We start from the raw sequence: 27,762 nt of genomic DNA on the forward strand, positions 1-27,762 counted from the left end.
TTAAATCTGCGTAACAACCATACAGCACAGAGCCACGCCAGGCGACCTCCCAAGACCGGCCCCTGCCCCAACTCAGCCTTTTCTGTTTAGTTGAAAAACGTATTTAAGGTGATGGTTTCGGCCATTTCAGAGAATTGCTCATTTTTCCTGGGCATCTCCCACATATGCAAGAGGTACGTGTGTTATTAAACTTCTGTTTTTCTCTCGTTAGTCTGTCTCCTATCACAAGGGTGGGGTCTCAGCCAAGAACCTAGATGGGTGGAGGGAAAATTATTTTTCCTCCCCTACAAAGCCCCCTTATTTCCTCATTGTGAGATCTGCTGCACTCACGGGCCAGGCCTATATAGGGCTGGGAATAGAGCAATAAGGAACACAGATGCAGACCCTGACCTGAAGGAGCTTCCAGGAAAAGTGAAGTATACATTAAACACGAAATATCAAGTAACTATTTACTGTGTTTTCTTTTTCCCAAATTTGTGTAATCCTCATAGACGCCCTAGGAGTTACGACTCACCCCTGGCTCACAGATGTGGAAACTGCTATTAAGTGTCAGGTAGAAAGAGCAGATTCGGGATTGAAACTTGGGCCAAGGGGCTCTGAAGCCCATTCCTTTAAAGACAACACTATCGTAGTCCCTCTGCAGGGCCCCAGACTTACTTCAGGAAAATGGAGCCACCATTTATTCACCCAGTTTCTCAAGCCAAAGGCTCTGGCATAGTCCTTGACTTCTCTACCCCCACCATCACCCTCCCCCGCAACGATATTACAAGCTGTAAAATTCCACTAGTTTGCCAACCTTTAAACCCTACCAAGTAGAAGTTTTCCTATTCTTCCAAAAGACACATTTAACACGTCCCTTAATGAAATGTAGCATTCAATCTCTCCTAAGTTTGGGGGTGTTTTTTTGTTTGTTTTGCAAAACATATTTCCAGGAAATGTGTTTATATCTTGCCCGATTCATTGACTTGACTGTAATTACCGAAGTTTGGTATTTGACATTACTTAACAGGTATGTTTGGGGTTCCTGTGTACAAAGTTAATTTATCCTCTGGACCTTAGTATTCACTTATTTTTAGGTCTTTGCATATAGGTTTCCACTTTCAGGGATGCACTGGCTAATTCCCACTAACCATCCCTCATCCCCTCAATCTCAGCTCTGACTAGAAGCTCTGTGAGGGCAGGGGGCACACCTTTCTTTCCTACTGTGTCCCCAACATTCATCACACTCCCTGGTACAGAGAAGGCATCTAACAAATGTCTGCTAAACACATGAACAGATATCACCCTCCCAGGAAAACTTCTCAGCACCACCACTCAGGGTTAGGTAATCCTTCCTTAATGTCCTTAACACCCTAAGCTTCCCACTATAATAGCACTTATCACCTGATACCTTAATTGCAATTTATCTCCTCTGCTAAATTAAGTCCTAGAAGGCCCACGGGTTTGTTTTCTTTTTTGTTCCTTTTAATCCCAGAGTCTTCCACAGCACCTGGCAACATTTGTTGACTGTCCTCATTAAATCTTTGAGTAACCCACCTATTACCCTGTCAATAAAAAAATGAAAGGATGACATCTATTTCCTAATACTCTTGTGAGCCTGTAATGGTGATCACAAAACAGTGATTACATTAAAGGACTCTAATTAGAAATTCAGACAACACAGTAAAATCCACTGAACGAGCTAAAGGGCTCAGTAGTTTGCCCAGAAAATTATTTCTTCAGTCCCAACTTACTGCCTGAAATATTAAGAAAACTGAAAACCACTCTCATAATCCAGGCAATCAGGAACTAATTTTCCAAATACTGCAAAATTTGCCAAGTGCATTAGCAAGAATGGGCTATATTAGCAGGCAGTAACCAAGTTTCCTTTCTCACAAACCCCACAAGGCCATTTCATGACACCACATCTCCTCAACAGGGAGGACAGAGCCTCCATACTCCAGGGGTGAGGGGGGAGGGTAAGGAAAGGAAGATGGTGAACAGCCGTGTGCCCAGGAGAACTGGAAATAACTGGTGAAAGGCATTAGTGACCACCACAGGAGGTTTGGCAGAGAAACGTAAACATTCTAGGTATGGCATCGCCAGGAGTGACGCTGAATCAACATACAGACTCGGTTCATCTTTTGCTTTCACAAAGATAACAAGACAAACACAGATTATTCCTCATTGTATGGCAACTCACCAAAAAAGAATCTCCCATAACGTAATTGGACAAGAACACATCTATGTTCCCAGAAAAACCATGTAACCGAATTTTATTAACAGACCTGTGTAGCTCCAGAAACTAAAAGCAGATTTGGTGCCCAGCTGCTCACAGGTATCAGGCACAGTGAGGTCTCAACATTATCCAGCTGCTTCCACCTGGGACTGTCAGAAACCATTAGCTTGTGAATGATACATGGGCACGGAGTATCTACCATGTCGTCTCCGACTCCTGTAATTTACACTCACCTTTCAAACAAATACAAATTCAGACTCATGCAGAGCATACGATACAGACAGGCACAGTGAAGGGATGGTCACAGCAGAGGGGACCATGTGAAGAGTTCGAGAGAGAGGTACGGCTGAAGGTAAATCCAAATTCCAAAGAAAGCACGTATGGATAAAACTGCTAACGGAGTTAAGAGAAGGGGGTGGAGAGGTCTGGAGGGCTTGGGTCCCCCACCAGTATTTAAGCGAGATTTCTAAGAAAAGGGAGCATGGCTAGAAAATGGGAACAGACGAGAAGGAGGGGTTCTTCAGAACTTAAGAAATCAAAGGGTTCATGGACTAGAAAGTGAACAGCAACAGGTATCGCTCCAGTGAAGATGTGGAGGGTGAACGAATTTCTAAAGTGATCATTTCGACGAACAAGTCACTGGTGACCGGCGCGGAGCATCTTCCTGAGCAGCACTGCAGCAGAAACACTGCATGGGGACCATCCACAGTTTCTGAAGTGCATCCTACTCTCAACCTTTCTGTGTACCCACACTTGTTCTCTTCTCCAGCTCCTCCACTGACTGGGTGCCTTCTCCAAGGTTTGGCCCCAGTCTCCTCTCCTGTGGGAAGCCTTCTCCTACATCCCCAGCCTAGCCCTGTGCTCCTGCTTTGCACCCTCTGATGCCCTGTCTGTACTTCCGTCATGATACCCAGCACACCGTGCTGCCCTGGCTTGTTGAGTTGGATGGGTCATCCAGTTGGAAGATGTTTATCTGATTTGTCTTTGTGTCCCTAGTGCCCAGAAGAGTTCTTGGCACAGAGTAGGCATTCCACGTGAATGGCATTAGTGACCTTTCTGTAAGGAAGGAAATAAAGGGGTTACAAGAAATTGAGCAGTAGTATGGCCGGTAACCTGAAGGGATGATGCAGACTGGAAAAGCGAATGTGTTGTTTGACCCAACAGCAATGACTTAACACATGTATAGACAAAGGGCAGGCAACGGAAAGGAAAAACAAATAACAAATGGAGGAAATGGAAGACAAGGTATGAATGTATGTGATGGGGGCGGGTGGGTTTAACACTTTTGGCAGAACATTTCTCCATCTGAGACAGCAGGGAATAAAAAAGGGATGGTGTTGAGGACGTCCCAAGGTGGACTGGAAAAGGAGCTTGTGAAGAGAGACTCAGTAAGGAGACAAAGTCACAGCCTCTGCCAACACAAAGGGGGTCAGGAACAGGACTGATAGCGCAAAGGAACAAAGGTCTGGAAAGGCACTGTGGAGACTGGTAAGAAATCAATTAGAAACGAGTTGGTGTAACTGAAACAATATAAGCTCCTTATTCTTCCTCTAAATATCCAGTCAGTCCACTCCTTCCTTCAAACGTTCCCTCAAATCTATCCTTCAAGGACTCTTCTTGGTTTACACAGTTCACACCTAGACCCTTACAGTTGTGTAATCTACTGTTTCCTTAACTGTGTTCTTCAAAATATTATCCAAAAAGGAGAGGGAAATGAAAGTTCGTAGTCAGGTAGGCTTAGGAAGCAATCCATCATCTCCTCCAGCTTGGAGTTTCAAGATTCACCTCAGTGTACTAAAAGCTCTAGGGTTGCTTCGGTAGCTCAGTCCGTTAAACGTCCGACTCATGATTTTGGCTCGGTCCATGGGTTCACGCCCCACGTCCGGCTCTGTGCTGGTAGTGCAGAGCCTGCTTGAGATTCTCTTTCTGCCCCTCCCCTGCTTGCTCTCTTTCTCAAAATAAACATTTTAGAGCTCTAAGAAACCCTACAAAGAAACCCATTTAACTCTAACCCAGCGTGGTTGCAGCTGTTTTTCCTCTGTAGCCTGGAACACACTTCTCCACTGCAGCTGCTACCAAGAACCACCACGCAGTAGGTCAGCACAGGCTAGGACATACCGCCAGAATAAACATTCTCCGAATCTTAGTGCCTTTATACAAAAAATGTTGATCAACGCAGACACGAACAACTCTACAGGCTACCCACCCCCTTTGCCCCAACAGGGACTCTACTGATGTCCACCAACCTGTGGCTGGACCATCTGAGACGCACAGCCTCCTCCTTATTGTACGAGAGGAAGACAAGGCTGGAAGGTTTTCCAGTGACCGTGAAATGCTTCGGCCTGGAAGTGACACTTCACTTGTGCTCACAAAACACTGGCCAGACCCGGCTGTATGGGCTCACCCAAATGAAAAGGGGGCAGAAAAGTATAAGCCTCCCGCAAGGCCAGACAAGCCAGCAAGAGAAGCATGAGCACTCCACTCCAGGTCTCCACCACATGCCTCCGCATTCCCCGTCAGTCCCCACAACCTCCCAGTTTTACGTCTAGAAGCCCCCAGCTCTCCCCTCTTTCATCTCAACATCACACCTCACCTTCACCTGTTTCTCTCCCACACCTGCCAATTATTTTTCCCAAATATAACTTTCATGTCATTCCTAACACCTACTAAAAAAAAAAAAAAAAATCCCTGGGGCACCTGGGTGGCTTAGTCAGTTAAGCATCCAACTTCAGCTCAGGCCATGATCTTGCAGTCTGTGAGTTCGAGCCCCGCGTCAGGCTCTGTGTGGACAGCTCAGAGCCTGGAGCATACTTCGGATACTGTGTCTCCCTCTGTGTGTGCCCTCTCCCACTCATGCTGTCTCCCTCTCAAAAACAAACATTAAGAAAATAATAAAAATAAAACTCCCTGTGACTGCTCACTGCTGCTTCTTAAAGTTCCTGATCGTGACATAAAAGGGCCTTCACAATCCTTATCGTCATCTACCTTTTCAGCCCTGTCCCTCTCAGCACTTTTGTTGTTGATTTTTTTAATCTGATGCTAAGGAAAAAAAAGAAAAAGTTCGACACCCTCTGGAATAAGTTTTACTTTGATTTTGATTGCCATGAATCAGAAATCCCAGGATGAAAGAAAAACTGGCTTAGGGTTTTGGTGGCCCTTTAGTTCTTGTCAAAGGCAGGCTAGATCATCAGGTCTGCAGCCCTGTGCCTTCGGGCAGGACCTCCAGGAGCTCTCCTTCCTTGGTGACACAATCACAAGGTGATAGTGGCACAGACCGCACCAAGCTTCTGCAGAACATATCCAGGCCAGCCTACCAGCAAATGAGACAATATATGCCTCCTCATTCTATTCTTTCCTGCAGCAAAAGTTGTAGTCCATAGTGAATTCACCTTAGACCTCCATTCATTCCACCAGGTCTTACGTGAGAAGCAATGCCCCTCTATTTTTCCCTCTACTCCCCAAACACAAAATGCAGAGCATCCCAAGAGTAGCCCGGCAGGATTCCCAAATGCAAAAGCATCATTCAGGCAGCTTCCTTTCACAATAAAGGAAAGCCCAAATCTCACAGGGAGGTTCCAGAGGCCATGCTTGGCAGGCCTAAAGACTATCAAAATTTTTTCAGTACCCACTCCTTCCGTAAGAAGGGAGCACGATTATTTGTCTAGTGCCAGGTGGTCTGGGCTCCAGGTGAGGGATTTCTCTGAGGAGGCTCTACAAACGAATACCTACCAATAGTCATAAAAAATTACCTGAATTCCCAGAAATGGTCACTTCCACACCACCCTGTATTTAATCACGCTGTTGTCTCTCTAGTTAATTCACCTCCTCCACCAGCACTCCAAGTTCCCACCCGTGTCAACTTTGCTAATCCCCTTCCCATTCTCAACCACACTCTGACTTGCTGGGCTCCACTGCATTTCATCACCTCCTTCATCACAGCAGATCACTGTACTATATAGTTACACACATAATACCTTCCCTGCTTACCTGTGAAATTCTTGAACACAGGAATGCATTTTTAAAATTTTTCTTTAATGTTTATTTTTGAGAGAGAGAGACAGACAGACAGAGCATGAGCAGGGGAGGGGCAGAGGAGAGAGAGACACAGAATCTGAAGCAGGTTCCAGGCTCCGAGCTGTCAGCAGAGGCGGATGCGGGGACACAGGGAGCTTCAACTCACAATCTGTGAGATCATGACCTGAGTCAAAGTCGGACGCTTAACTGACTGAGCCACCCAGAGACCCCCCCCAGAAGGCATTTTCCAACCTTGAAAAGCTTATATTCAGTGGGAATTTAATAACTGTTATCTGACTGAAAACCGAAATTAACTTCGTTTTTTACCAAGTTAGCTCAAATCATCTGCTTTACTTGCCCCCAGCATGACTTATTAAAAATGGACACCATTGAAGGGAGTTTTTTTAATAAATATAATTTTAACAATCAAGCTGTTTGACTAACATAACATAACGTAACGCTTCTGGCGTCTGTCCTCTAACATACTCCAAAAAACTCGAATGCCACATGCTATGAAATAGAGATGACTCGCCCTTCAATTTCTCAGTACCTAACCAGCCATGTTTGTGGAAGAACTAGCTTCCTATAAAACTGTACAATTAACTCTATAAGTGAGGTAAATCACTGCTTTGAGATAAACATAAACGTACCTCAGGAAAGGCTATGTGATTTAAGTTCAAAGGCTGAGAGCATGCGTTCTTTGGTGAGAAAAACATTAATGGAGCTGGTTTTGAATAGTTCCTATTTATGAGAAGAACCCTAGTAGGAATGGAAGCTCAAGCAGTTCTGGTATGAATAAAGATGTGAAAAGTGAAATAAATCTATCCTACAAGGGTAGCAAAAAGAACTTTAGGGAGGAAGCCAAGGTAGGCAGAATCCCAACCACTCATCCTGAAAACCTTCAAGCTACGGAAGCTGGCCAGCTGCTGGTTAATGTTCGAAATGCACATACCACTAGTTATCCTCCACTTTAGAAACACATGGCCTAGCAAAGTTCAACTCAGAAAGAACCAACACTGATTAACAGAACTATTCCCAACATGGAGAAAACAGGTGCTTGCAGTGACCGATTTCAAGTAGCAAGCTTCCCAGGGGTTTTAAAATATAATTTGGCTTCCATGAGGTTTCAAAACCCAACCTTCAAGCAAGACCTTGTGTCCTTTACTCTTAGGCCAGAGATGCTGAGCAGAATAGAGCGGTACCGTAGCTATGGGGCCACACAGAAGTACAAGGTATTGATTAAAGTTACATCAAGTACAGCTGCTTTCCACAGCAATTTAACTGCCAAAGCAAAGGACATTAGCTCTGCACCAAGCGACAGCACAATTCTGAGAACTTCGGAGATGTCCTCAGGTCACCCACCCTCAGGCTGACAGACTAAATTCAAAATTGGTTCTGATCTTCATTCCTTTTTTTTTCTGGAAGGATCCAGAGATTTCAACCAATTTCACATTAAAAAAAAAACAAAAACAGCGGCGCCTGGGTGGCTCAGTCTGTTAAGCGACTGTCTTCACCTCAGGTCATGACTGACTTCAGCTCACATCATGATCCCGTCGTTCACAAGCTCAAGCCCCATGTTGGGCTCTGTGCTGACAGCTCAGAGCCTGGAGCCTGCTTTGGATTCTGTATGTGTGTGTGCCTCTCTCTCTGCCCCTCCCTTGCTCATGCTCTTTTCTCTCTCAAAGTAATAAACATTAAAAAAAATTTTAAAAACAAAAAACACCTTTTTATAGACACAGGCATCCACATACTTTACAAATTATAGTTTGGCTATAACTGAATCATGCCTCAGAAAAGGACTGAGCGGAAGCAATGGGAACCAATTATAATGGAATCCTCACCACCTTAATTTTACCTGCTTCACTGATAAAATTTTGAAACATTTCTCCTTCCACACACTTCAAATCACAACTTTTCTGGACAGATACAGTAACTGCATCATTACTCTCAAAAGAATTCAAGGGGAAAAAACCCAAAAACTCTAGTCCCTTTTAATCCATGTAGGCTGTCAATTTTTTTTTTTTAATGTTTATTTATTTTTGAGAGCACACAAGAGTGTGTGTACGCAGAGAAGGGGCAGAGAGACAGAGAGGGAGACACAGAATCCAAGCAGGCTCCAGGCCCCGAGCTGTCAGCACAGAGCCTGACACGGGGCTGGAACCCACGAACCAGGAGATCATGACCTGAGCGTAAGTCACAGGCTTAACTGACTGAGCCACCTGATGCCCCTTAAGGTTTTTTTTTTTTTTTTTTCTTTTTTCCCTAGAAACAATGTTACAACCTGTGCTTAGCATTTATTCCTTCAGTGCCCCATAGGCTGGAGAGGGCAGGCAACTTCCCCAGAAGAGAGGCTGACTTGCCACTATATGTATCATTCTTGGTTTATCCCTCTGTTGGATCTAGAAGTTTGTATCATGAAGTCAAATGTAATTAAATTTTCAATTCACTTCCACCTTCTGCTAAAATGCAAATTCAGCCAACAGATCCCTCAAGGACTTAAGATAAAGCAAATAAGGCAATGGTAAAGCTTTACTTTTTGTGAACCGTACACAAGTATCCTACATCAAAGTCAGCTGAAACAAACTAATCAGCACACAACTTCCATTATGCTACTACTTATACTTACTCTCTCAGCACCTTGGAGCCAGAGGCAAAGACCTAACTTTATAAATAAGCCAAATGAATGCTAAAACAGCGAACCAGCTTGCTGAAGCCACAGTCTGGTTACAAGAGCCAAGACGACCTCAAGCTGCCTCTTCAAAGGACTAATCCCCTCCCAGAACACCCTACTCCTCTTCGCACCACGCATAGATTTTCATCTTTTTATGAATTTATCTTCCTAACAAGAGTGTAAGCCATTTAAGGTTAAAACCTCTGCATCTTTCACTCCTTTGCCCTTGTGACGTGTATGGCAAATGTGTGGTAACGATATCAAAAACCAAAAACACAAACAAAAGTCCAGTACCATGCTACTACTAAATAATCCCTTTCAAGGCACCTGGGTGGCTCAGTCGGTTGAGCGTCCAACTTTGGCTCAGGTCATGATTTCGTGGTTCATGGGTTCGAGCCCCACATCGGGCTCTGTGCTGACAGCTCACAGCCTTGAACCTGCTTCAGATTCTGTGTCTCCCTTTCTCTCTCTGCCCCTCCCCCATTCCCCCCTCTCCCTCTCTCAAAAATAAACATTAAAAAAAAATTTTTTTTTAAATCCCAGAAGTACCATCAACTTAAGACTTGTATTTTACCAAAGATTTATATATATATTTTTTTAATATATGAAATTTATTGTCAAATTGGTTTCCATACAACACCCAGTGCTCATCCCAAAAGATGCCCTCTTCAATGCCCATCATCTACCCTACCCTCCCTCCCACCCCCCATCAACCCTCAGTTTGTTCTCAGTTTTTAAGAGTCTCTTACGCTTTGGCTCTCTCCCACTCTAACCTCCAAAGATTTATATTTTATAGCAAATCCTGGCCCCTACAGTTTTTATTATGTTAAAAATGAGTCATACAACCCTCAACTGTCCAGTAGTCTTAAACAGCCCAAACACACATGACACACAGGTCCTCTGGAGAAGACAAAGTACTCCCCACATCTGTTAGAAATACCATAGAAAGTGTGGAAAAGGGAACTCCAGAATCAGTACAAACATGTATGTCAGAACTGGAAAAACTGGGGCGCCTGGGTGGCTCAGTCGGTTAAGCGGCCGACTTCGGCTCAGGTCATGATCTCACGGTCCGTGAGTTCAAGCCCCGTGTCGGGCTCTGTGCTGACAGCTCAGAGCCTGGAGCCTGTTTCAGATTCTGTGTCTCCCAGTCTCTCTCTGCCCCTCCCCTGTTCATGCTCTGTCTCTCTCTGTCTCAAAAATAAATAAATGTTAAAAAAAAAAAATTAAAAAAAAAAAAGAACTGGAAAAACTATATTCCAACCATAACTTTTTTAAAGTGGACTAAGTTTCTCTACCTGTAAAATGCAGTTGAAAAAATCACAGAGAGAGGCCCTTGGGTGGCTCAGTCAGCTTAGCATCCACTTCTTGATTTTGGCTCAGGTCATGATCTCACACTTTGTGAGATCAAGGCCTGCATCAGGCTCTGTGTTGACAGTGCTGAGGCTGCTTGGAATTCATTCTCTCCCTCTCTCTCTCCCTCCCTCTCAAAATAAATAAACTTTAAAAAAAAAAGATAAAAAGTTATGCTGACTATACCCCCCACCAGCCTTTCTCGAGTATGGCTGGAGTCTCCTGGACTCTTTCAAGAGATACATGAGGTTAAAACGATTTTCACCATATGCTATGGTGTTTCCCCTTCTCTCACTGAGTCCAAGTGCTGTTTACCCATGAGCATGATGATACAACAGATTCAATGCATAAGCTGTTAAGAATCCAACTGTCTTCTATTAAGCCAGTTACTAGAGAGATTTACAAGTGAATAGGGAAACCACTCCTCTTACTAAGCTGGTTTTTGTTTTGCAAAATAGGGTTATTTTTCATTAAAAATGAACTGAAATTATAAATATTTTTAAATTTTCCCAGTTGTAACTTCCAGTAAATATCATTTTTATATATAGCTGACAAAAAACAAGAAGCTCTTCGGGATCAGCCTAAGAACCAGTACCAACATAGGAATAGAAATTAATGAAGTTAAAATTTAATACAGAATAACTAGTTCAAATTGACACGTACATAACTTTAAATAAGAAGTTAGTGGCTTGGAGTTAGAAAGAGATGGAAATGGGCCAATTGCGTGACTTTGAGTTTCTGATTCAAAAGCAAACTGCAAATCTTAGCATAAATTATCCAATCCAGAGATGAAATAGATTAGACTGTGCCTAATTCAATAAGGCCTTAGCTTGTGCACAGAGAAAGGATTCATGAGCAGTCACCTTATGAATATACCAAAAATACTACAAAGTGAAGAAAGTAAAGTAGAGGAAAAAAAGCTGAGCAGATGGGGTCAGAGAAAGCAATGATAATGTTCAGAAACTTCAATGGATTTCTGAACTCAGCATCCAGATAGATAGACTTACCATTACTGGCCACTGAGTCAGAAAGCTAGGTATGTTTTTCCCTTCTTTCCGCATAGAGAAGTCCAGATGCAGAGAATACCATGAATACCTCCAACAAACATTGGAGCAGACAGATAAATGAAATGTACAAGTGCTGTATTAACTGTTGTGTTCCCAGAAGTTGGGCACATATTTTGAAATTAGCCTATAGAACAACAGTGATTTTCCTTTCATTTGAAATTAGAGGAACTATAGATTATGTCCACTACTTCTGGTCCATGTGATATTGGAGCATTCATGTATAGGAATCTATATTAAGCACTGGAGAAATTAAAATACACAGGACAATGCCCACACTCCCTCAAGATTATCCATTAAAAGTTAAAACAACTAAGTAAAATCAAGAGCTGTCACTGATTATCTCTTAAAGGCATGACAGCCAATGAGTGTTTTTAGCTCTGAAGACAGAATCATTCACAGGAGGGTCTTATGCTAGTCCTAAAGGGTCATTTTTCCAAACCTCAATCCTAAATACAAAAAAAGCAGCAATAATGTTTCTTAAATCAGTAAGCCTGGCTTACCAAAACACTACTTTGGTAAAGTAGTTTAATATAAAGTACATAACTAACATTTCTCAAATACAATTTTCAATCAAAACATTTGTCTTTTCAAACTATTCAATAATGTCACTAGAAATACTGGAAAAGTCCAATTTGCACCTTTTCCCCAGAAAAATGTCACCTTTCAAATTATGGCTTAACAAAAATTTATCTAGGGGCACCTGGGTGGCTCAGTTGGCTAAGCACCCAACTCTTGATCTCAGCTCAGGTCTTGATCTCAAGGTTGTGAGTTCAAGCCCCACACTGGGCTCCACATATCATCATAGATACAGATATAGATATAGATCTAAAAGGATATTCATCTCAGGATTCTTAATAGTAAAAAAAAAAAAAAAAAAAAAAAAAGTTACTACCAAGAAAAAAAGAATGTTAAAACCATAAATGGGATATAATGCAGCTATTATAAATGACAGAGTATGATATTTACTGACATGGACACTTTACTTGCAGTGAAAGAACTACTAATCCATATGTAGAATTATCCCATTTTATAAATACAAATATGTAGAGATATATACAAATTCTCAACTGACGTTAATTATGAGTAATAGGATTTATGGATAATTTTTATATTCTTCATAGTACTTAGGGGAATTTGGAAGTGACACAATGAATGCATATCCAGTCTGCAAGGAGAAAAAAAACCAGATTATTTTAAAAAATTAACTCTGTGTTCCTGACTCATCAAGGCCTTTCTCCATCTTGACAGGTTAATAGATAGCTAAAGATGTTTTTAAATTCTTCTCACTCGTAGTTAGTGGATAGAAATTTTTTTGCAAGATAAATTTTTGCCCAAGGGTCAAAACTCTGCTAGAAAAAAAAGGATAATATTCTCAGCATGAGTTTAATTAAGCTTGCAGCTGACAAGTATCAGGTCTCTCCAGCAACTTGCAGCACTCTGCGAGCCAAGAAAACCATTAAAACGTAGTTTTCAACAAGGAAAAGGACATCAGAAACTTGGAAATGACATGCTCAAGGAAGGTGTTACACATCTGAATCCTAAAGAAAACACCATCTGCGAACTCAGGGCTGGTGCAGACGCCAAGCCTGGTGGGAGAGCTTCAGCTTGTGGTCCAGGCTCCTGAGGGATCTGGGAAGGTAGCAAGAAGAAACCTCAACTGCTCTAAGTACTGAAGTACAAAAGAAGCAAATGGAGGACAGTGTGGACAGTAAGGACTCACACATTAACCGAAACAACGGTTAATCCTTTGCTTTTGGGCGAAACGTTACCTGTTCAACGTGATCATCATCACACTCCCCCTTCCTGCTGATGAAAAGATATGATGTGGCTAGTTAAAATCTTTCACAAAGGGATACAGCCAAGAAAAATACATAAATAAAAGGGTGCATGACAGTGAGGAGGCTGGGAACCAGAAATGGATGCAATTCAGGGCTCCACCGAAGCCCAGGGACACCCCGTGGTGCCTCTCAGGGGGGGCAAAGCATCAGGCAGGGCTTCAGGTGGCGTGCCCGGCAGGAGAGGGCCAGGTGGCCTCTGTCGGCACTGACCGCATAAGCTGGAACATGGGGACAGGAGGAGAGGCAGGGCTTCAACTATGGGCCCATGTAATTCCCATCTGACACCTGGATATTTTAAAAATTAAGTACCAGCTGCTGCGGTCCGAGTTGCCAACTCTTTTCTCCGCATTTGCTGCTGCGCCGCATCACCGGCCCAGCTCTGGACACCTGGTTCTAACAACAGGGTAGCATGGCCCCATTAGTAATGGTCACAGGGAAGGCCGCCAAGATGCTGTGTAATCTGGCTCTTTGGCTCTACTCTAAACCCTACTCTACAGGGTGAACGCCATCCTAAAAGGCTGACAGAACGGCTCTCTGCTTTTCCCAAGCATGCATTTGAGAGTTCGTCCTCGTAGGCTATTTATTTGCAACAAAATATTGTAGTTATTTCCTCTTTTCTATTAAAAAAAATCCTCTTAATAGTTCTTTCTACAGCAATACCAGTTTGGTTCCCTCCTACCCCTCACATCCTCTTATGTGCTCTTCATATTCACTGTACCTTAAAATGTGCTTCCTACTAAACATTTATTTTCACCAGCTGTGTGTTCTAAACATAATTTGTCAACGTTCGAAAAAGCACAGAATGGCTACTAGTACACCACAGACCACTTAAATACAGGAATTCAATAATGCACAACATTTTTATTTAAAAAAAAGATGTAGTCACTGGAGATTTTTTTCTTCCTATACTTAAATGAAAAAGGTCATATGGTAAAGAGGCATCTTTTTTTGATAGCTTAAATGTTTATTCGTCAACCTGCTGAAAGGACAGTAGAGCACACGAACCACTTTGGACCTCTCAGCTTGGCAAGCAATTGATCTCTCTGTCCACCCCGCAGCCCTGTGATGATTAATGGCACTACCCCTACCCGCAAGGCTCCATTAGGCCTGACTCGGGCAAGTCACAGACGCAAGAGCGCCACAAGACAGCCCTTGCAAGAGCCCACGGGGCCAAGGACCAGCAAACAAATGCCACACTGGTGCTCCAGCCTTGCCCCCAAAGTCCAGTAACTGAAAAAAGTCCCACTGAAACTTGATTCTGGGAGCGCCTGGGTGTCTCAGTCGGTTGAGCAGCTGAGCAGCCGACTTCGACTCAGGTCATGATCTCACAGTTCTTGAGTTTGAGCCCCCCTGCTGGGCTCTGTGCTGACAGCGCAGAGCCTGGAGCCTGCTTTGGATTCTGTGTCTCCTGATCTCTCTGCCCCTCCTTCCCTCCCTTCCCCCGCCCCTCCTAAAAATAAACATTAAAAAAATTAAAATTTGATTCTGCTTTGTAAAGAACTTAGGTAATAGGACCCCCAAAGTAAATTTTAAGAGGGCATCCCTTATAAAACCTGACTCATGATTTGTGCCCCATCATCCCAAATTCCTTATTACCCACTTCTAAGTAGCTATTGATGGTGCAACATAGGATTAACTTTAGAAAAATACCACCAGATAAAATGTACAGGCTGCTTTTAAGATTTATAGGGTTTGCAAAAAATTAAAATATGAAAAAAGGCACTTTGTAGTTAAGATGGTAATTTGGCAAGATCTGGACTGTTGTTCTCAGGACATGCACATATACTAAGAAAGTCTACTATACTCAATAGAACTATTTTTTAAAGCTTTGAAAAGCATCCTTTTGTATAAAACTTGATGTGCTAACATGCAATTTAAAGCCACCTGGTGATTAAGCCGTATTAATTTCCTTTGAGTAATAAAATGTATTCTTTATTCTATTCTCTGACATTTTGTTTATAGGACAAAGATGTCTTTTTATTAATGAGTAACTTCACACAGTGAATGATCAGGTTCAGTGATTCCATGATGGTCGTCAGAATCGTGGGACTGTAGGAGATGCTAAAGTAACTTGGATTCTCTCAGAGCCTCGTTTTCCTCTTCTATTAAACATGGAGAACAGATGCTTACATTTAAGTCTACATGGCAGGACCTTAATAGGCATCAAGAGCTATACAGATGTTAACTGGTGGCATCATTATTCTCGCTAATATGGAAGCACAAAGTCCGCACAGAAAATATGGGTAGGTAAGCACTTAGTTTTCTATAAACAGCTGTAAACATAAATCAGAAACAGTATAACCAAAACAAAACAAAACAAAACAAAACACAAAAAAACAAAAAACACTATTGATTCACATTCCAGAAAACCCAACTGATGGAACCATCCCAGAAAAAAAGAGTAATTAGGCAGGTACTAAGCCTCCTAGCAGACATCTATCTCAGAAATAAGGAAAACAGCACAACGGTGTCTTTATCATCAGCACTTTTCAAGCAATACCTTCTGAAGTCTTAACAAAACAGACTACTCCTCACCGTATTCCCCTGACTGGCCACCAGCTGACAACAGCAACAACTTCAGTTTTAAGCAAATTTCCTACTAATTTAATTAAACAGGAGCACAGGAAAGAAATAGGTCATCTATTTCTCATTTTCAGCTGGACCCCATCTGAAGTTCTCAGTTATGTGAATGCTAAGGTATGGCAAGCATACGGACTGAGGGATCATTTGTAGTATGCCAAGGGTATAAAAGTTAAATCTAGGTTGGCTCCCCGTGCATGGGTGAGGACCCAATTGTTTGGTGGTTTTCTCGAGAACGTCATAGGTACTCAATCCAAATTTTTAATTTACTGTAGAAAATACCTTAGTAGCATGAAATCAAAGCAATTGGACTAAAGGAAACATACACTTAAAAATAATAATAGACTGATGGCTAGGGAAATGAATAAGCAAATACAGCAAAATGTGCACTGTAGAATCCGGATGGTGGCCTTATGGGTGCTAAGTGCATAATGGTTTCAACTTTGTGCATGTTTGAAAATTTTCATAATCAAGTGCTGGGGAAAAATAATTCAAAACCAATTCAAAAATTGTAATCACAATAAAGATGAGAGTAGGCCCCCTGGAAAGACCTCAGCCTGGAAAAGATACTGGTTCTTAGCTAAACCCCAGAAACTCTCAAGGTTTAAAACTGGAAAATGCCTTAGGAGTCCTCTAGGGCAGGTAAAATATGTGGTCTTATAGGTCTGTGAAAAATTAGGAAAACAGCAATTATCATAGCATTTTCAAAAAAACTAAAAAACTATTTTTTGCTGAGATTATTTGCCTCTGCTCTTCTATTTTTATATATTTATTTTGAAAGAGTGAGAGAGAAAGAGCAGGGGAAATGGTGAAGGCGGGGGCGGGGTGGGGGGTGGTGGGAGAGAAAACCTCAAGCAGGCTCCACTCTCAGCGTGGAGCCCCACATAGGGGCTCAATCCCACAATCCTAGAATCATGACCTGAGCCAAAATCAAGAGTGGGATGCTCAATTGACTAAGCCACCCAGGTGCCCCAACTCTTCTGGTTTTTAAATATCCTTTATTACATGAAATGTTGGTAATGGCAGATAATAGATTTGGTTCTTTAGGTTCCCACTTAGCAGTCAAATCTGATCACTTTTCATATATGATCAATCTCCTCTCCTACCTTGATGTGTAAGCCCTTGACCTGCCTTCACAAGAATCTCCCCTACCCATGAGGTCTCTTCCCAGTAATTTTCCACCCACTAACGTCCTCACGCTGCTCATTGGCTATAAATTCCCAGCTCTCTTTGCTGTATTTGGAGTTGAGTCTGATCTCTTTTCCTCTATTAAAATGCCCCTGGGGCATCTGGGTGGCTCAGTTGGTTGAGCGTCTGACTTCCGCTCAGGTTATGATCTTCAAACCCCGCGCTGGGCTCTGTGCTGACAGCTCGGGGCCTGAAGCCTGCTTCGGATTCAGTGTCTCCCCCTCTCTCTGCCCCTCCCCCACTCATGCTCTGTCTCTCTCTGTCTCAGAAATAAACATGAAAAAAAAATTAAAAAAAATAAAGTGCCCCTATTGCAACAGTCTTGAAAAACATATTCCTTACCATTTTAACAAGAGTTACAATAATTTTTTTTTAGTTATACCTTTATATAGATATATATAAAGGTCTTGGGACCTCCAGGTACAGAGAACTTGACAGCTAATCACAATGTTTGCTGGAAAGAACAGTTTACTTCCTTAGTAGGACTTAAAGACACCATGATTTCAAATGCTGAGATTTGAAATTTCCCAGAAGCATTAAGACATTAAAAATAAAACAAATGACCTCCCTGCACCCACCTTCTCCAATGCTGGCCTCTTACCACCTGATTAGTCTGTGATTTCACTTTAATTTCAAAGAATGACACTAAAGGGGAAAAGACTATGACATAAAAATTTTCTTGAGGACAATGACTATGTCTTATATTATGGGCCCAGAATAGGACCCATATCTGACACCTGACACACAGTAGGAATGCCACTCTTTCCCTGAGAGAATGGAAGGTGAATAGTGTTTATTTCCTGAAAGAGGATGGCATAAATTCAAAGGGGGTGGGGGGATCAATCCTCTGTTCAAATTTAGACAAATCAGAACAAAGCATAAAGACAACTCCAATAACAACCAAAACATCTACAATTAAAAGACATCTTCCTTTAAAAAATAATTTGTCCTTCTTTCTCAATCTTCCAAATAACAGAAGAGGGAACACTTCCAAATACATTTTACAAAGCCAACATTACCTCAATACTGAAACCAGACAAGGACACCACAAGAAAAGACAATTAGAGGCCAATATTCCTCCTGAACATAGATGCAAAGCTCAACAATATATTAGCCAACTGAATTCAACAACACATTAAAAGGATCACACACCATGATCAAGTGGGATTTATTCCAGGGATCCAAGGATGGTTCAATACACACAAATCGATTGATATAATACACAGTAACAAAACGAAGGATAAAAATCACATGATTATCTCAACAGATGGAGAAAAAGCATTTGACAATATTCAGTATCCATTTCTGATAAAAGCTCTCAACAAAATAGGTATAGAGGTAATGTATCTCAATGTAATAAAGGTCATCTATGACAAGCCCACAGCTATCATCATACTCACTACTCACTGGTGCTAAACTGAAAGTTCTTCCTTTAAGATCCAGAACAAGGCAAGGATGTCTACTCTCACCACTTTTTTTTTTTTTTTTTAGTTTATTTATTTTGAGAGAGACAGAGCGAGTAGGAGAAGGGAAGAAAGAGAGGGAGAGAAAGAATCCCAAGCAGGCTCCACACTGTCAGCAAGGAGCCCAATGTGGGGCTCAAACTCACAAACCATGAGATCATAAACTGAGCCAAAACCGAGAGTCAGAGGTTTAACTGACTGAGCCACCCAGGTGTCCCTCACCACTTTTATTCAACACAGTACTAGAAGTCCTAGCTAGAACAATTAGGCAGAAAGAAAGAAAAAAAAAAAGCAAAGAAAGAGCATCCCCATCAGAAAGGGAGACACAAAGACTGACACTATTCGCAAATGACAGGATATAAATAGAAAACCCTAAAGACCACCAAAAACCTGTTGGGATAAACACATGCAGTCAAGTTACAAGATACAAAATCAATATGCAAAAATCAGTTGTATTTCTATACACTAATAATGAACTATCAGAAAGAGAACTTAAGAAAACAATTCCACTTACAACTACACACCAAAGAATAAAATACCTGGAAGTAAATTTAACCAAAGAAGTGACAGAACTGTCACTAAAAACTATCAGACACTGATGAAAGAAAGTGAAGAAAATACAAATGGCAGACACTCCATGCTCATGGATTAGAAAAAACACTGTTGAAATGTCCAGACTACCCAAAGCAATCTACAGATTCAATGCAGTCCCTCTATCAAAATTCCAAAGACATTTTTCACACAACTGGAACCATCCTAAAATATGTATGGAGCCACAAAAGACCCCAAATGACCCAACACATCTTGAGAAAGAAGAACAAAACTGGAGGCATCATGCTTCCTGATTTCAAACTATATTATAAGGCCACAGCAATTAAAATAGCACGGTATTGGCATAAAAACAGACACATAGGTAAATAGAGCAGAGAACCCTGAAACAAACCCATACATACATATATGGCCAATTTATGACAGAGGAGCCAAGAATACATAATGGGGGGAAGTCAGTCTCTTCAGTGAGTGGTGTGGGGGAAAACTGGACAGCCACATGCAAAAGAAAGAAACTGGACCACTATCGTACAGCAGACACAAACATTAACTCAAGATGGATTAAAAACTTGAATGCTAGCTGAAACCATAAAACTCCTAGGAGAAAACATAGGTGGTAAGCTCCTCAACCTGGATCTTGGCAACAATTTTTTGGTGTGACACCAAAAGCAAAGGCAACAAAAGCAAAATTAAACAAGTGAGACTATTCAAACTAAAAAGCCTCTGCACAGCAAGGGAAACCATCAACAAAATGAAAAGGGACCTTACTGAATGGAGGAAAATATGTGCTAGCCATCATATATCTGATAAGGGGTTAGTATCCAAAATATAGAAAAAACTCATTCAAAAAATTTTTTTTAATTTAAATTTTAAAAATCTCATTTTTTTTTCAACGTTTTTTATTTATTTTTGGGACAGAGAGAGACAGAGCATGAACGGGGGAGGGGCAGAGAGAGAGGGAGACACAGAATCTGAAACAGGCTCCAAGCCATCAGCCCAGAGCCTGACGCGGGGCTGGAACTCACGGACCGCGAGATCGTGACCTGGCTGAAGTCGGACGCTTAACCGACTGCGCCACCCAGGCGCCCCAAAATCTCATTTTGTTTAATGAGCAGAGAATCTGGATATTTTTTTTTTCCAAAGAAGACATACAAATAGCCAACATGAAAATGTACCCAACATCACTAACCCTCAGGGATATGCAAACTAAAACCACAATGAGATATCGGCTTATACCTGTTAGAATGGCTATGATCAAAAGAACAAGAAATAACAAGCTCTGGTTAGAATGTGGGGAAAAAAGGGAACCCTTGTGCACCGTTGGTGGGAATGTAAATTGGTGCACTATGGGAAACAGTATGGAAGTTTCCTCAGAAAATTAAAAATCTAATTACCATATGATCCAGCAATTCCACTTCTAGGTATTTATCCAAAGGAAATGAAAACACGAACTCAAAAAAATACCTACATCTTCATGTTCATTGTGGCATTATTTACAATAGTCAAGACATGGAAAAAACCTAATTGCCCATTGATAGATGAATGGATAAAGAAAATGCGGGTGTGTATCTACATATCATATATATTTTATACATATATATTTCATATATAGATATATACACCCAATGGAGTATTCTTGGCCATACAAAAGGAAATCCTGCCATTTGTGAGAACATATGTGGACCTTGAGGCATTATGCTAAGTGAAACAAGTCCGAGACAAATACTATATTACCTCACTTATGTGTGTAAATCTTAAAAAAAAAAAAACAAAACACCTCATAGATACAGAGAATAGATTGGTGAACGGTTGGGAAGGGTGTACAAAAATGGATTAAGGTGGTCAAAAGGTAATGCACAGGGTGATGACTACAGTTAATAATACTGTCTTGTACATTTGAAGTTGCTAAGAGCAAATCTTAAAAGTTCTCATCACACACAAGAATTGTAACTATGTGTGGCGATGGGTGTTAACTAGATTTATTGTGATTTCACAATATATACAGATGTGGAATCATTATGCTACACATCTGAAATCAATGTCAATTATATCTCAATAAAAATTTGTCCTCAATAATATATTTTTAGAAAACAATTCTAGGATGCAGTCAGTTTTATCAGCTGGTACTACCATAACCATAGTTAGGAAGCACTGTGTGGTGGGAAAATATCAGAGATGTCTACCTAACTGAAGCTGAAACACAGAATAAACACAGCCCCTCAGAACGGTTAAATCCTCTGCCAAAAGCATCACTAGTCTTTGAAGGAAACTGATCCAGGTTCCTAAGGGACAGCCCAGAAGCTCCATCCCAGAGGAGAAGACTTCATTGTGTTAAATCTGAAAAATGAAGGAGAGCTTAACCACCTGCTTTAAAATAGGAAATGAATACCTTCTGCAGGTTACCAGAAAGGCAGGTGACATGTTTTAGGCCACTCTGAACTTTTAATTCATCTGCAAGTAAGTGCTATGGAGAGTTTTGTTAAATGAGACACCTTCCTCCACAATCCATTCCTTTTTATCTTTATAGAAGAAGTAAAGAACCTCAAGATTCTTCCGCTGCAAAAGTTAAACAGGAAGTTCCCAGGCAGGAGCTCTGCTAAGAGGTGTAAGAGGGGTGGCTGTGCTAGAGGAGGTCAGAAGAAAAAATAAAGGCCAGGGGATTTCTGAGCTTTGGATCAAGAGAGAAATAGTGGTTTCTCTGTCATCACAACCTCACAGACAACCAACGTGATTCACTGGTGATTGTTAATTAGTGCCAATAGCTGGGGCCGCAGAACAGCCTACAGATTCCAAAACAAATCTAAATGCGTGTGGGCTATTTGCTGGATTTAAACAAGGCTATTTCATCACAATTTTGAACACTATGAGACACAAAGAACTTAAAATAGTTTTTTTTTTTTTTGTACCCATGCCTGGGTCACTTTTATAAGAAAGATACTAGGGGGAAAAAACAATGACGACGACGACGATGACGACGACGAGGGGCTCCTGGGTGGCTCAGTAGGTTAAGCGTCCGACTTTGGCTCAGGTCATGATCTCACAGTTTGTGAGTTCGAGCCCCACATCGGGCTCTGTGCTGACAGCTCAGAGCCTGGAGCCTGTTTCAGATACTCTGTCTTCCTCTCCCTCCACCCCTCTCCTGTTCATGCTCTGTATCTCAAAAATAAACACAAATAAATAAAGAGAATTGTATAGTTGTAGCTATACCCCAAGTAAAATGCTGTAATTACCTATTCTGTACAAGCAAAAATTTATCCCCGACAAAAACGTGAATGTGACGCTTTCATATACAGACTACTACACGTTCTCTGGTTTTTTCTGCTGCGGTAGTTTTGGGCATGAACTCCATATCCACTTGTATCTGTAAGTCCAGCTGACCACTGATGAGAGTAAGGTTGGACAAGCTGGGAAGAAGTCAAAATGGGCTCCTAATCCATTAAAAATGAATCAACTTCCACGTCCCTGAAACACAGGAACCACTTGGGTGGGATTTAAAGTTTTAGAGAGAGGGGTGCCCGGGGGGCTCAGAGCGGCCAATTTCAGCTCAGGCCATGATCTCTCAGTTCATGAGTTCAAGCCCCACACACCCTCTGTCCTCCTTTCTCTGTGCCCCTCCCCTGCTGGCCTGCTCTCTCTCTCAAAAAAAAATAAGCTTAACTTAAAAAAAAAAAAAAAAAGTTTAAAGTCATGGAGAGAGAAGGGAAGTAGCTGCCCTGTGGGGGTCCCTGGGTCAAACTGCTGTTTCCCATGGGCTCTCTCTGAGCAGATCTAACAGTCTAAATCCATAATTTCAAAGCCAAACTAAAAAAGAAAACTTTTTAATCCATTTTTTTTAAAAAGATGTGAGCTCTCTGGATGTTATTTTTAACTGTAACACCTTACAGAGTCTTACAACCTAGCATATAGCCCTTAATCAAGTGGCTAAAAGCTTCAGCCACAATAGAAAGCTTTTTGAGGAGCCAGGAAATTCCATTCAGCACAACGCCAATAAATACTGAATTAATAAGTGAGGGTCTTCAGTTTCTGGATCCTCAAGTCTTACAGGGATTTCTTAAGCTAATTCTCTAGGCCTATAACCTACAGAGAATCTCTGCTCGAAAAGGATTAACAAGTGGCAAAAAATAGAACATTTATCCTTAATTTTTCTATCGTCCAAAAGGTCAGCCCTAGAGTTAGAGTCCTCTAACTGCTCAAACACCGAGATGCCAATTCTTCCTCCCCAGGAAGGCATTGAAAGTAACTCACTTTTTGGAAGGGTAAGCAAACCCCTTCTGATTCAGACCTTGATTCATAGCATCCCCCTGGTCCCTACTCTCTGAGCAATCTCTTTACCAATTCTCTCTTAGGTACCTTCTAGAACAAAGGGAATTCCTCCTTCCATGAGATACTATAGTAAAGGGCAGTGTTACTGGTAGCAGCATCTGATCATAGCCCTACAGATCTTTCTCTCCCCTTCTCTATTTCAGACATTTTGATCATTCAGGATGTGTGTTTTCAGGAAGAGTAAGTACAGTTCAAGGTTTGAGGAAGTGGTACAGTACATCTGACATCTGGCAAAGGGAGGGGACAAGATAACAGTGCTTAATCCTGGGTATAGATTAATGCACCATAGTTTAATACCCTGTAAGGAGGCAGTTTGGTAATTGTGAGCTGTGGAATCATGCTTGGGTTCAAATACAGGCTCTGTTAAGGTGGTAGGACTCTGGGAAAGTTGCTTAATCATTCATTGCCTCTGTGCCTTATTTTATATATACTATATATATTATATATACATTCTGTTACATATATATTGCTTATATATGTAGATATATACATTGCTTAATCATTCATTGCCTGTGTCTTATTATATATATATATATGTATCCTGTTACATATATATTCTGTTATATATATATATATATATATATATTCTGTTTTATAGAAAATGCAAATGCTACTGCCTACTTTATAGGGTTGTTGTGAGAATCAAATGATATGATACAAAGCTGCAAACAGTGAAAGTACTAAACAGTAAGCACCTATTGTTAGCTATTATTAGTACTATGTATATACTTTAAAAGAATGAGGCAATTCTGTATGTATTGACTTGGAATAAAGTCCATGACATAGCGTTTTCTGAAAATGCTACAGAATAACATACTCAGTAGGAGTCTATCGTGGGAAGAAAAAAGAAACACATGATGCATATTTATAAGTGCATTCAAAGAAGTCTAGAAAGGCACACACCAAACACTAAACAGTTACTAACCCTAAAGGGAGTTGGGGGGGGGGGGTACCTACATTTGTAAAGGTACAGGTCTTTGCTTGAATTCACAAGTATGTACTAGTTTCACAACTAATATTTTTAATATTTTAATCCACTCTTTATTTTTTAATGTTTAGTTATTTATTTTTGAGAGAGAGAGCACACATGTGAGACTATGTGTGGGGAGGGAGAGAATCCCAAGCAGGCCCCACGCTGTCAGCACAGATCCCAGTATGGGGCTCCAACTCACCAACTGTGAGATAGTGACGTGAGTTGAAATCAAAAGTCCAAGCCACTTCAATGAGAAAAAATGAAATATGGCCTTTTGTAGCAACATGGATGGAACTGGAGAGTGTGATGCTAAGTGAAATAAGCCATACAGAGAAAGACAGATACCATATGGTTTCACTCTTATGTGGATCCTGAGAAACATAACAGAAACCCATGGGGGAGGGGAAGGAAAAAAAAAAAAAAAAAAGAGGTTAGAGTGGGAGAGAGCCAAAGCATAAGAGACTGTTAAAAACTGAGAACAAACTGAGGGTTGATGGGGGGTGGGAGGGAGGGCAGGGTGGGTGATGGGTATTGAGGAGGGCACCTTTTGGGATGAGCACTGGGTGTTGTATGGAAACCAATTTGACAGTAAATTTCATATATTAAAAAAAATAAAATAAAATAAAAAAAAAAAAAAAAAAACAAAAGTCCAAGCCACTTAACCCAGTGAGCGTTTAATAAGTAGTTTTTAGGAGTGCCCGGGGAGCTCAGTCGGTTAAGAGTCCGACTTGGGCTCAGGTCATGATCTCACGGTTGGTGAGTTTGAGCCCCACCTCTGGCTCTGTGCCTGGAGCCTGCTTTGGATTCTGTGTCTCCCTCTCTGTTCCTTCCCTGCTCACTCGTGCTCAAAAACTCGTGCTCTCTCTCTCAAAAACAAAGATTAAAAAAATTTTTATTTTAAAAAATAACTGATTTTTAAAATTAAAGATTTTTACAGGGGTCCTTCTAACCGAACATCTCTCACATCTGGGTCTAGGAAAAGGCAAACTTCTTAGAGATAAGGAAATGGAGGCCTAGCTAGGAGGAGGTGTAGCCCCTAGGTCCCATCCATCCCTGCTACAGCTCTCATTTCAGATTCCCTTATATTCTTTACAGTCCTGAGCATATCATGTGCCTGCCATAGGAACCAAACATTCTGAAACTGGTTTTTATTCCCCTTTCCTTTTCTTCCCGTTTGAGGTCCTCCTTTTATCGTGCCCAGAGAGCTTCCACATGGGTTATAACATCTTCCTTCCTACTTCTCATGACTTTCTCACTATCTCCTTGTCATTCTGCCCCTCAGACAGATGCTCTCACCCTGTAAATCCCACTGGAGCGACAAATGGCTGGGTTGTTCAGGTTTTTTGGCAAGCACAAGTCCCCCACCTCACACAATTGTAGGACACAGTATGCCTCCGAGCTGTTTTGCCTTGCAGTGCGTCTAAATAGGCTTTAAACATTTTTTTTTTTTTTTAATTTCACTCAACAAAAGGTGTTTGGTATGTATGGACAGGCTTTTCTTCCTTATACAGGTGTTTATCTTTGCTTTGGATTCTCCTATAAATTATAAGGCTATCTGGTACTCCCCGCCACCCCCCCCCCCCACACACACAACATTCCCTAACCAGGCTTGTCCCTTATTATGTGTTAATGGTTATTGTTTTAGCACCCAACCTTCTCACTGGGCTTTGTCACCATCTTTTATATTCCAGTAGTCTCTCCCTATTTATTCGCCTTTTCTATTAAAACCCACGGAGAAAAGGTCGTATGATGAAAAGGAAAGGAAAAAAAGAATTCGAGACTCTAAGCAGAGCGTCTTGCAAGCCCCGTCTCGCACCGGAACCCGGAGCGTCGGGAACCCTGCCTGCTCGCGGGTATCCGGGCCACCAGAACAGGGTCAGCATCGAAGCGCCCAGGCGTCGGGAGAGCCGATTGGTTCCCGGGTGAACCAATCAGCGAGCGATGCTGTTCGCGGAGAGGGGAGGGCCAAGATCATGGAGCAGATGGAGTTAAAGGAAAAGGGGCAGGTGTGCCCGGCACCGGGGTTTTGCGTGCACTTGTGCACCCACCGGGTCATTGTTAAGCCCTGATCTCTGGTCTCCTAAATGCCACCTTCCCAATTTCCCAGTTTCATAACGATGAGTAGGAGGAGGAACCTTACTTACCCTATCATTCATAAGATGGTCATTAATAGTCAATGGAGGAGTAGCTGGGGAGGCGGGGAGGCCATTAAAATCCTCCCTCCTTTCCCAGTTCCACTCCAGGTCGTCAACCTAACTGAATCAGTTCTTGAAATAGTAAATCACTCAAACGCTCGCTTAATCGCCAAAGCTGATTACCAAAATGCTATCGTTAAACACCTGAAATAAGTTCCCACTCCCAGAGGACTGGGGGAAACAGTACTGGCATTTACCGAACGCGCAGAGGTTCACTACCCGCTAAAAAAGAAGCGAGCAAGCTCCTAGACTTAAATCAGAGAAACTGAGACCTTCTCATATGTGTAACCTTGCACACGAACTGCCCCCTACCCACCCACTCACGCGCAGCGGCAGCTCCTCCTGACTCTTCCCCACAAACTTCATGCGGTGGCGCAAAGCTTTTGGGGAGGGTGGGCGCAGATACCAGCTTTCCCTGCTGTGTTTCAAACTTCAGCAAAGCTGTTCTACGCACTTTCTTCCAAGTGTCACAGCCCCCGGAATCACAGACCCGTGCAACCTTAGCTTTCCCACGGTCCAGCTTTGCCACCAACCATCCACCACCCATACCCGGTCTGGAGATGCTGCGTCCTTGGGGTTGGGGGAAGGGGGAGTAGGAAAAGAGAGGAATGGCCAGTGTAAGTAAAGAGGTCCCCGCCGAGGCCTGGACGCCGGCAGCCCCTGGAGGGCCCTGAGGCCGAGGAAGGAGGAGGAGGGCTGGAACCGTGCGGGGAAGGGCCGCGGGAGAGCAGGGGCGCCGCCGGTGTCGCTACACTCACTCTGCGTAGCCAGTGGCCCAGGGCAGCCGCCGGGTCTCCTTGAGGATGAGGATGGGGCGGGCGATGTGGTCGGCGCTGCACTCCACCTCGTCCTGAGACAGCCCCAGGAACTCCGGCCGCCCGTAGGGGAAGCGCAGGGGCAGGTCCGAGCCTCCACAGCCGCCGCCGCTGTGCTCGGAGCCTGAGCTGCCAGCCATGATGCCGCCCATGAAATTGGCCACGGCAGATTTCACTCGGGTGAGCATATTACTCCGGCGCCCGGCAGCAGCGGTGCGAGCAGGAGGCGGCGGCGGGGGCCGGACGAAGCGCAGCGCGGGGCATGCAGGCTGCGGCGGGCGCCGGGCGCACGGGCAGCGGGGCCGCTGGGGCGCGCCGCGCGGCTCCCGGAGCCTAGTGCTGCAGGGGGCCGGGCCCCGGCCTCCCGCGCTCCGTGCAGCCGCCGCCGCCGCCTCCCCCCGCTACACTTCCGCAACGGAGCGGCATGGAGCGGGCCGGCCGGGCCCGGGGAGACGCCGCGCGCTCCGGGAGCGACTGGGCGACCGCAGCGGCAGCAGGTTCCTTCCCCGCCCTCTGCG

At 42.7% G+C, this 27,762-nt stretch overlaps 1 protein-coding gene across 1 annotated transcript in view; it reads right to left on the minus strand.

Moving 5' to 3' along the window:
• Positions 1 to 27,482, minus strand: part of PPM1H (protein phosphatase, Mg2+/Mn2+ dependent 1H) — a 260,854-nt gene extending 233,372 nt beyond the window's left edge. The window contains exon 1 of the mRNA XM_042947048.1: positions 27,188 to 27,482. Coding sequence (XP_042802982.1) covers positions 27,188 to 27,432 — 245 coding nt within the window. The 5' untranslated portion in view covers positions 27,433 to 27,482. The remainder of the gene's footprint in view (positions 1 to 27,187) is intronic.
• Between the last annotated feature and the right edge of the window lie 280 nt (positions 27,483 to 27,762).

The sequence above is a fragment of the Panthera leo genome, chromosome B4 (assembly GCF_018350215.1).
Source record: "Panthera leo isolate Ple1 chromosome B4, P.leo_Ple1_pat1.1, whole genome shotgun sequence".
NCBI lineage: Eukaryota > Metazoa > Chordata > Mammalia > Carnivora > Felidae > Panthera > Panthera leo.